The 12039-nt window shown below is 37.0% G+C and overlaps 1 protein-coding gene across 1 annotated transcript in view; it reads left to right on the top strand.

The window, feature by feature from the left end:
- The window catches only part of plxna2 (plexin A2), a 221255-nt gene that overhangs the window by 82235 nt on the left and 126981 nt on the right, over positions 1-12039 (top strand). Inside the window, exon 4 of the mRNA XM_016532441.1 lies at positions 3454-3588. Within this exon, the coding sequence (XP_016387927.1) occupies positions 3454-3588 (135 nt within the window). The remainder of the gene's footprint in view (positions 1-3453; positions 3589-12039) is intronic.

The raw sequence follows: 12039 nt of genomic DNA, 5'->3' as shown, positions 1-12039 counted from the left end.
CACCTGTTTTTCAGTGGTCTTTTGCATGCACGAGATTTACATAAGAAGGAGTAAACAATTATGTTTGATGCTTCACGGTATGTCATTTCCATGTACAGAACTGTTATTATTTAACTATGCCAAGGTAAATAGAGTTTTCCATTCTATGGCACCTTTAAATATTGTATAAATTATGTAAGTTTATAGGGAGATAAAAAGAAAGCTCACTAGTTTATAGAGCAGTGCCATTGTGTTTGAATCCTCCTGTCTGCTACTAGTGAGTCGAATGTGGAAAAAGTTGAGGGTCAGGTTGGCCTTTTTTGACAGTTAACCCTTTCAGTTAGCATTACCCTCTCGGTTACTGGATAAGCGCTGACATTTGACCTGTGAGAGCAGACGATTTTGAGGAATCCCCTTTAGTGTAATTGGATTCAGTGTGTTCAGGTGGCAGAGTCTTTCTCTCTTTCTGTGTGTCTCGACATACTGCATGAGCCTACACATTTAAAATGGATTACGGAAGATCTGAGATAGGCCACGGGACAGATTGCTCTGTCGGTCTGAGTTCTGTCTCTGACTCCCTCGCGCTCCCATGCACACACATTTAACCAAGGACATCCATTGTGTACGAGTCCCACAGCGATTGGAAACGATATTCTTGAGGTCTGTGCTTTTCATAGTGAAAAAAAGAAAGAAAAATACATATGGGAAACGCATTCAGATTTTTTTTTTCTGGTCCTCTTCGTGCTTTGAACGTTCATGCTTAATGTGGTTTAGAGGTTAAGGCTAAAAATAGACAAGAGAGTAAATATTGTTGCTGAATATCTTTGAGCAGGTTTATGTTTCAGTGCTTTGTGTCGGAATTAAATTACCCTTTTACTGTTCTTCTCTTACGCCTGCCATCTCTGTCATGTAATTACTTTAAAGGAAGATTGAATTGTGCTTTAATAATACTTTTAGAGGTAAACAGAGTTGCGTATCCCTCTGGTTGTGGGAGGGTTATGTGGATGTGAGCATTCAAGATGTTTGATTTGTATTCAGTACGTTTCTAACATGAATAATCTGAAATGGGATCTATTCAAAGCGAGGTACCCTAAAGGTTCTTTCAGATGTGGGTGCGCAGATTCACGTATAAAGTGCTCATGCACAGTGTGGGAGCGAGTGTTTTGCAGTATGTTATCATGTTAAACAGCGAGAGAATTTCAATGCGAGTCTGGTTTCTCTTCAAGCACTTTTTTGTAGCACGCATACGTTCTCACATCAAAAGCATCAAACTCACATGAGTTTGTAGCTGGAAGGGACCGGCGGTCTCAGAAGTCCCTCATACAAATACAAACACACACAAATGCACAAAAAACAATATGTATACAAAGAGCTACTCATATATACTGTAGAGTGCCAGTGAATGAATATGCAAAATGAAATATTTGAAAGAAATGGAGAAAGCGACAGCATAGCATGCATATAATAGTAAACTATATGAACTATATATAAACTAGTATATATAAATGAATAAATAGCATTGCATTATATTGACATGATCTCAGAGCTGATTGACATGAAAACACAAGCACATATAAAATGTACATCCTTATTTAAAATGGGCGAAGCACACAGAATGCTATGTGATTGTTGGGTGTAGTTCTGCGTGGGCTCTGCTGTCGGAGCATCTCTGAATGAGAAAGACAGCTGCACTTACACTGCAGCCAAAGGGACGGCAGCCATCTATAATGTACATACGGGACCGAGGGAGGAAAAGAGAGAGAGAGAATGTGCCAATAATGAACAAGTAATGAGCAAATGTTGCAGAAGCTTGTAAGGAGAAGACAAGTCTTTGAAAGACAGAACAATGATGACAGAGCAAGACTCAAGCCAGGTGATCAACAGATCAGTGGTCGGGAGTAAGAGAAACTATAAGAGATAATCCATTTCCAAAGGCATTCTGGTAAATTAATGGATCAGTGTAGCTGAAGACATTGTACATATACCACCTAGAGCAGGGGATCTGCTTATTATTGAGTCAAAAAAGAAAATTGTGGGGAAAATGTCAGAGTGTTTCTATATATCGTTCTCCCATAATAAAATGTATTAATTAAAAAAAGTGCTGAAAAATAATTACAAAAAAACTGAATTACTTATAAATGTGTGTATATGACTTTGTACATAATTATTATATAATTTTGTATATAATTTTTGTATTGTGTGCGTGAAAGGGGAACAATATAACGAGTGATATGGAGAATGACTTCTACTTCAGATATCCAAGTAGGTGCACAATTCTGTTTTCTTATTTTAATTAGTGTCTATATAAATATATATTTATATATATATATATATATATATATATAATTTCTGTAATATACTGTATATATTATATTAAATGGCTTAGCAATATCAGAGTGTAAAGTATACATTATCTAACAGAGGGACACTGCTCTATTTCTTTATCCACCAAGGGATCCTTGGCCTTTAAAGCTATGCATGCTTCCATCACCTTTACAATTCCATCCAAAGAACTTACTGTCTGATTGCTTTATAGTCCCCTGTAGGACCAGTGAACGCAACATTTAACTCAACAACCAGCATGCCAGACCCACTTCCTGCCTGCAAATGAAGTATGTTCTTCAAAGTGCCCTCTGTGGACGACTGGACACACAGTTCTCGTGATATAAGGTCCCTGCGGTGTGCGCGGCAGGTCGTATCAGGGTCACGCTCGGCTGAACAAGAGGAGGCGGGTCTTGTTGACTGGCTGACATGTTTTATGTATGAACACATTTACCGTTACGGCAGGACGTCAGTGCGCTGTAAATGTCAGTTTAGTGGATTGGGAGTCTGCCGTTCACAGATGGTTTTTACATTCAGTGAAGTGGACTGTTGCTTGAACAAGGCTTTAGTGAGGCGTGGACATGATTTTTTTCCCCCTCCTGTGCTTTGGGCCAGAATTGTGTTGAGAAAGATTGTGGAGAATGACAAGTTGTTATTTGTTTTTGCCTTTGAACTCTGGTTGGTTTAGTTGAATGATCTTTGCTCATTTGGATCTCTGTTAGGGTCGTCCTCAGTCGTCCTAATTCTCTATTGTTAAGCACTACTAGACAGACACATGACCTAGGACTGACCTCAGTCAGACATACACAGTCCATGCAGGACAGCCACTATGTGTCCTGGGCTTTTAATTGTCTTTTGGGGTGGGTGAAAACAGTGGGTAGAGACCCCTTTAGTCATTGTAATAATGTTTAAAGTCTAAAAATATATCAAAAATAGTGTAAATTATTAAAATATGAATAATATATTGTATAAATTAAATAAAACATACTTATATACATATACATTATACATTACATATGTATACATGTATACATATGTATATATGTGTGTGTGTGTGTGTGTGTGTGTGAATATAAAATATATAATATGTAAGATATTGTACGACAATTACAATTCTGCTTATGATCGTATGTTTTCTTCTTTCTCTTTCAGATTCGTGTTGACGGTCCTCCTCAAGGTGGCGTCCAGTATGAAACTCTGCCGGTCATCAAAGACGGAAACCCTATTCTCAGAGACATGGCCTTTTCCCTGGACAACAGCTACATCTACGTCATGTCGGAGAGACAGGTCTGAATATATACATGTATATGCTTTCCCCTCCCGTCGTCTTTCTTCCATCCATAACAGCTGCAGGACGGAGAGAACGTGACAGCATCCACTAATGAAAGAGAGCAATGGGAAGAGAGTAGAGTAGCTGTGTCAGTGAAGGAGAGAGTGATGGAGGGACAGCTGAAGGAGGATAACAAGGTCACTTCATCTCGACAGCATAATGAAGAGAGAGAGAGAGATGGAGAGAGACCCTGCTCATATAATATCAATACACACAACACTTCCCATGGGATGCATTGCAGACTAGAGGTGGGCGGTATGAGTCATTTTATATTACAGTAACCCTATACTTCACAGTATTATGGAAAACCCGCTTTTTGCCTCAGAGTAAAAAAGGTAATTGTGACTATTTCTCAATGGCGACTTTAGTTATAATTGCGGCTTTAAATCTCATGACTTGAATTTCATAATTGTGGCTAAAGTTCTTGTTTTTACAATGCTATTTCTCACAATTGCAGCTTTATATATCACAGTGTGACTTTTTGAGTTTTTTATCTCACAATATGACTATATATCTCAGAGTGTGACAGTATTTCTTATTTTAAACTTTATCTCACAATTACCTTTTTTTATTTCTGAGATGAAAATAGGTTGTAGCTCCTGAGGTTGTAGGTTTTTTTTTTTTTACTGGAAATTCATACCAAGCATATTTCACATAATAAAGCAGTAATGCTGCTTCACATTATGTAGCAAAAGAGTCTAAAAGTCTCAAAATGGTGTTATTGGATAAAGCTGAAGCTGTTGTACAAAAAAGCAACTATTAATAACAAAATAATCACTTAAGTAAATCAGTTTAATTCTTTATTAATGCACCAAGTTACATTAATATAGTTAATTTTGAGTTTGTTAAATAGCTTAATATATAATTATTTGAATAATTATTAGTGCAATAATTTTTTTATATTTTATGTAATATAAATACAATTTTCTATAAATACAAAATGTGTTTAATGTAATTACTATTACTATAGTGTTTTTTTTTTGCTTTTGGATATACTGCACAGCATAGCAGAAACTCTTACAGTTGACATTTCTTGCTCTGAACAATATACTATCATACCGCCCAATCATATTTTAGACTATGAAATAAAGTGAAAGAAAGGAAGAAAAATGGAGCGAGAGAACCTCTAAAGGAGAAAATACTGTCTCTGCTCAGAGATGGATGACCAGGCCGGTTGCTTACATCTCCAGGCTTTTTTTAGCATCCATTCTAGAGGTTTGATATCCCCTCTGGGTGGCACGTGGGCAGCGGGATGGGGTCGGTGTGGCAGGAGGGAAGGGCCGGTAATGAGAGCGGTGGTTTAATGCACAGCAGGCTGACAGGTTCACATCATATTGCTACACACGCGGCCCGCTGGGTCAGCCCCACTGGGCGGCACGTGTAGTGTCAGATGAAAGAAAAATGAGGAGAAAGAGAAGACTTGTTGAGTCAGCACATTGTGTCTACGCACACATCCTGTCACCCTCACCAGGGATGTAGAAGTGAGCCCAGCATTTTATCAACTTTTTGACTTGAGTCCCAGGCCCTTGCATCACCCAGACCTGGTGACAATGAATTAACAGCGGGGATATAGACTCACAAAGACTCTGCTTTTTCTCTTACTTTCTCACTCATACACTTAAGCTAAAAATATTTTTGATTTAAATAAGGTAAACACTGACAGCATATGTGGGATGCTGTCATTTATCACAAAAAATATTTTTGACTCATACCTCAGTTTGCAAAAATTGCAAACAAAAACTGAATATACTGTTTATGCATTTCTACTTATCCCATGTACTTTCATTGTAAATGCATTTCTGTGCAAACTGAGGGAAAACTCAAAATGTTCTTGTTCTTGTAGTTACAGTATATGGATCAGAGGTTTTCAAACTGGTGTCCAGGGAAATTTTTTACAAATGTTTCTATGATTTATTTATTTATTAAAAAAAAAAAATTTAATGACAAAATAATATTTTTTGGAGGGGGGGTTTCAAGTTAATGTTATTTATTTATTAAATATGTTTACAGGAATTTCTCCTTGTTGTTTCCAGTTCAGTGTAATTAAAGTACCAAAGCAGTGCAAAACACGTAAAATATGGTAAGTTATGCAGCTTTTTAGGATACTTGTTTCTGATTGGGCAAACTGTTGTGGCAAACTGTATAATTGTCCAATGGGATCAACCTTTGTTTTGTTATATATATAAATATATGTCAAGGTCAGTTTTATAATATCGTTTAATATAACACTAAGTATGTTTCACACAGTGTAAATAGGTCTTTATATATGAAAAATTATTGGTGCCTTTATATTTTTGGAATGGGAATCGTCATATTTGGGGGGTGTTTGGCATCAAAAAGTTTGAAAACCTCTATTCTCTAATAGCACTGTAGAAAATAAATGTAGCTATTTGGCATTAGGCTGTGAAACCGTTTTTTTGGAAGCTTTATTTGTGTGTGTGTAAAAGAGCCATCGGCATGTTCCATCATTTCTTCACCCTCTTTTGTCCTGTTTTAAGTGTTTCAGGTGATTAATTCAATATTACAGCTTATTAAACGGCCGTGTTGAGAGGCATCGCTGGGCTCAATGAGCTCTTTCAGTCTGACTCGGGCTCAATTGCTCTCTGAGGTATTCCTCTTCATAACACCCGCCGTATCTTCTGTGAGTAGTGTTAATATTCAGGATGCAGGTGTGAGACGTTCACTTGTTGGGCTGAGAGGAACAAAAAATGGTGCTAAAGACCGCACGGCCTCCGTCACCCCAGCGCACCGCTGTTTGAGGAGTCAGTTGGCGTAGTCACGGTTCACACTGCACAGAGCAGCAGGATTACCATTCACCTTTCAGCACAAGCTCTTATGCTAGCAGGAAACAGAGCCGTCATGGCGGAGTGGAGCTCACCGTGGTCACGTATTGTGTGTAATTTAATGAAAACGGAGCCAAAATGGCTGAACTAGGGTAGTTATTGCAGCTCCATGGGGATGTGTGGTATATTGTCTGTATGTTCGCTGGCTAAGAGGAGTCAAAATGGCACAAGGCAATCCTTCACATCTCTGTCATGCTATCATTCAGAAAAAAGGACAAGTACAGTAATGGTTTCAAATGGTATATTGTTTGATATATACTATTATGGTCATTTTCCATAATATGTAATAACATCATATTTTATGTAACTGAAGTGACCAATTTAATAAAATGTTTCAAATTTACCAATATAATATAACTTCATAATATAATATTTAATATAACTAAAATTTTGACCAATTATTTTATGGATGCACAATATTGAAATTCCGGGAGATAACAAAAAGCCAATAGTTAATTTCATGTTATGGCCAATAACCATTAAATGGCCAGAAAATCTATACTAATTTGTAAAATAAATAAATAAAATAAAATTATATATAATAAAAGTAAAAATAAAAACTATATGTTCGGATGTTGAAGTGGATTTATAATCACAACTTTGTAATGTATAGTATTATATAGAAATGTATTATTTATATACATTTTTAAAATTTGCTAAAAAAAATAAAATACATAAATTTTAAATATATAAACGAATTTCCATAATCTTTCTGTCTAAAATGTAAAAATAGGTTGAAATGAATTAAATTAATTCTGGTAATTTTTAAACAAATCTATTTCATTGGCTACACCAACATCATTTAGATATAAGTAATATTATAGCCTAACATTTTTCACTTTGCCATGATTCAGTCAGTCTGGTAATGGATAAAATCAAGTCTGTGTTATTTCCCTCTAATTATTCTGAAATATATAATGCATCGTATTCTAGAACTCACAGATTATACATTTACATACATGCTCACATGCATCAGACACCGATGGATTTGCATTTAGCATTCAAGCTCAAACCAGCATGAAATCTTGCTTTACGCGTAGAGACACGCACAAGCACATTCCATTTTTACCCACAAACGCTTCACGCCACCTCATTTCCCATTCGCCATCTATAATTCTTTTCTATGATGCCGTATATTGTGCGTTTCCTCAAAGACACATAAATACAGCTCATTCCAAATGCATAGCCATCACTCACTAGAACACAAATAGATTTCAAACGGATTGCCTCACACTGACATAAAGAGAAATACACACATACGCACATTCCTAGACTTCGGGGCCCATTGTCTCAGTCTATATGTGAGAATGCCATGTTAATGGTCCGTAGTTATTAGTTAGAGCAACACAGTGGAACTGAAAGTCAAATGAGCCCCAGACAAGATGTGTCCACAACCAGAGCAGTCAAAAACACAGGTTATGTCAGCCGTGTTTACCGAACATCTGTGAAGGGCTTGAAAGAAAGAGCGTCCAGAGCAGAGCAGGAGCATCTGCAGTCTTAGATCACGCAGGCGGTGTGATGGTGTCCTTTCTGTGGTAATTCATAGTCTTGTGATAAAGTGCTTTGGCTGTTTGGCTGGGGAAGGGAGCCAGAGGCTAACAGCTACGAAAGGTCAGAGCTGTTTCAGCTGATAACAGCTTTACAGAGACAGAGGGAGAGAGCGGCGGGCGAGGGAAACAAAAAGAGAGTCGTTGAAAGAGACATGGAGACTTAGCGATGTCATGCACATTTGCAAAATGTGTGTCAAAGACCGCTTCAAAAATATCTCATCTAGGTTTTACATTCCAGCCGACTGCAAACAGTCTTTACTTGTCACCTCTCTGCCAAACTGATGGCACACGAGTGGGAGTCTGACGCTCTGTGAGCTGCATAGACAGCATCCTAACCAGAAGAGAACCGCATAAAGGACTGAACTGCTGCACTTATAGGCCATCTATATTGTTTTATCTATCTCTCATTCTATTACTTCTATATCATTTTATCCATCTCTCATTCTATTATTATATCTATCTATCTATCTATCTATCTGTTGTTCTATATCTATCTATCTATCTATCTATCTATCGTTCCTTCGTTCTATCTATCATTCAATCTATCGATCCATCGATCTCTTTCTAATGTTCTATCTATCCAGATACTGCTTTCTGTGATCGGCGATCTGTGATCGGCCTCAAAAATCCTGATTGGAGCACCCCTACTATCTATCTATCTATCTATCTATCGATCTCTTTCTAATGTTCTATCTATCTATCTATCTATCGTTCTATCATTCTATCTATCTATCTATTGATCCATCGATATCTATCTATCGTTCTATCTATCGTTCTATCTATCAATCTATCGATCCATCGATCTCTTTATAATGTTCTATCTATCTATCTATCTATCTATCTATCGATTTCTATCTATCTATCTATCTATCTATCTATCTATCTATCGATCCATCAATCTCTTTCTAATGTTCTATCTATCGATCTATCTATCTATCTATCTATCTGTTCTATCGTTCTATCTATCAATCTGTCGATCCATCGATCTCTTTCTAATGTTCTATCTATCTATCTGTTCTATCGTTCTATCTATCAATCTGTCGATCCATCGATCTCTTTCTAATGTTCTATCTATCTATCTATCTATCTATCTATCTATTGTTCTGTTGTTCTATCGTTCTGTCTATCATTCTATCTATCTTTCTATCTATTGTTTTATCTATCTAAAAATAACAATCACTGAGTATTTATATTATTGAATTTAATAGTTACATTAATGATTTTGAATCATTATGTCATGATTTTGTTTAGGATTGCATTTAAAAATGTCAAAATGATTGATACTAGCAAAAATCACTTATTGACAGAATATAAGTATAATATTTATTTTATATGTACATAATAGATAGATAAATTAGATTTTATCTGGATAGATGAATAATAGTTGTGCAATGTAGTATAGTGTTGTTTTTTTGTTATTATAATGTATTTTAGATATTACATAAATTGAACTAGAAATAAAACTATTATATCATATACATATTACTATGTGCATAGTATATACAGATATATTTGATAAAATTGTTGTACATTTTATTCATATTGTTCAGTATTGAAGAAAATATGATGCGTGTGAAATATATCTGCCTTTTTGGATGAACTTGTGGCGTGAGCTCACTAGGGTTTGGAACAGCGCTTGTGTGTCATCTGTGCGACCTCACACAATCAAATGAGGCCTGAACACTTGGGACAAGCAAAGCCACTCCTGCTGCCATATGCAAATCCAGCACATGTAACCAACTCCGCTTGCTCTCATCGAAGCGTGTACACCAAACCCTTATGCAAACTGTGAGGAGGAAAGACATATTGCCTTGCAGGTTTGTTCGATTCCAAAACTCCAAAACAAAGACTTTTTGGTGTGGTAAGACTTTTTTAATGTGGTGTTAAGAGCTTTCTGTTTTCTATTTCTATTCACTATAAATCTATAAATAGCACATTTTGCTCTAAATTTAATTGAAAGATCTGATGCGGATAACTAAAATGCCACAACAATGTGCCAGTTATTGTTCAATCAGGCTGGAGAGGGCTTGAGAATAGATTGGCAGTGTTTTGATTGGTCGTTTAATCAGTTGCACAATAAAATTGTTATTAACTCCCACCACATTAGTGGCGAGCGATTCACAATTAATCGTTTATTCATTTAATTATCAGTGCCGCTAAGGCCATAGGTCAAAACCGCCAAGCACTTGTTCACAGCACTGAAAGCATCGCTTCAAAAACATGTAATATGATGTGAACATATCTGTTAAATTTTTTTTCTTTTCTAAGCATGCGTTATGAGTCATCAATGGCATCCAAAAGAGATGTAAAGCTTTGCACAGTAGTTTGATTTCATAAATTGGCCTTAAAAACCCAGCTTAAGATTTTACATTGTCTATCCTACACCAACTATAAAGAGTGGAGTGAAATTTCTGTCGACGTGACTAACGCTTGTGAATGAAGTGTCAACTTTCACAACCAAATCCGATTCTCTGCATATGCTGCTGTCAGTCATATAGCGAGAAACGTTTAGGTTGAACTTGAGAATCCAAGATCTGCTTCGTACTTCCCCTCGACCTCTTCTCTCGCCTCCCCACCCCAGCTCGTAAAAGCAACGTAACCGAGATCATCAACCAAATAAAGGAGCCTCCGTATTTCTGCCCTGGCAATTTCTCTCCCAAGTGCTCAGCTGTGAAATTTTAAATCCATGCATGGCTTCTCTTTTCCCCATCTTGAAGAACCAGATTATTTGCTCTGTGTCTGTGCATAGCCTTAGCCTCCTTTGGCGCACACACATACTGTACCTTGAATCGTATGCATGTATTTACCATCTTGATCTCTCACTCACTCACACAGACACGCACGCACAGAAGGACATTCTAGGCCTGTGCTACCTTTGTTCAGGAAATGTAGGAAATGAACTGTGTGGTTATCAAACGCAGGGAAATTGGATTTTTCACCCAGAGTGAGATTGTTTAGAGACTCTCTCCTTTCTTCCACAGTCCATTCCAGCCGGCTCCTAAAATAACACTCTCCTTCCATTATCCAGCTAAAGATTGTCGACTCAGAAATCATCTCTGCGTTCGGCACTGGCATAACCAAAATTAGAGCCATCGCAAATGGAGGCGTTTGTGATTGAATGTTACATTTCTCTTACAAAAAAAAAAAAATGTAGTTTGACATTTAGGGATGGCGTATTGATCTTGAAGCATTGATAATTCCAATGTCCAGTATAGGGATTAGGGCTGTCACAATATTAGATTTTACACACCACGGTTATTGTGGCCAAAAGAATTCACGATATCAATATATCGCGATATCTATAGAAACCTTGGGGAATCAGCCAAATAAATTCAGTTAATTCAGTTTTAATGTGCGTCTAGAACGGCTGCAGATGAGGCATTAAGTGCATGGCACTGCGACCAACGTAACATTTTACAGAGTTTAATGTAGCAATGTAGTCGCTCAGTTTTTCTAGATGTTTTAATCGTGTAATAGATTTGAACAAAGAAATCAAGTGCTACGCACATGTATTGGCCATGACTTGATTGCAAATACAAATACAAAAATTAGACGAGTAAAGAAAACGTGGTACTTATTAAAAGAATCACCCCTTTATTTAAATATATGAAGACAGGAAACCGCTGTTAACAGGTTAATGTAACATTTCCCATTCCACGACTAGTAAAATAATGGTAACTCACTGTCTGTATAATATTGAACATTGTTCTTCTCTGAGTAGCGCGGTCGTGCGCTGCGTCTTCTTCTTGTTTGACAGGTGTCAGCGTTAAGGCGCAATACTGCCACCTGGGAGGTCAACCAGGTACTGGCGCTGGAGTAGGCTATATGCGTGTCGTGTTATCATAAGTGTCCGGTTCATTTTAAGTATTGTGGTTATCGCCAATACTGGTATAACGTCACACCCTAAATTAACACGATGTCGATATTTCATCATTTGAATATCACGGTCATCGTCAATACCGGTATATCGCGACACCCCTACTATACCTATATATATATATATATATATATTCAC

This window comes from Sinocyclocheilus rhinocerous, unplaced genomic scaffold (assembly GCF_001515625.1).
Source record: "Sinocyclocheilus rhinocerous isolate Xijiao unplaced genomic scaffold, SAMN03320098_v1.1 scaffold905, whole genome shotgun sequence".
NCBI classification, from domain to species: Eukaryota; Metazoa; Chordata; class Actinopteri; order Cypriniformes; family Cyprinidae; genus Sinocyclocheilus; species Sinocyclocheilus rhinocerous.
This window is presented reverse-complemented; position numbering and strand designations above follow the sequence as displayed.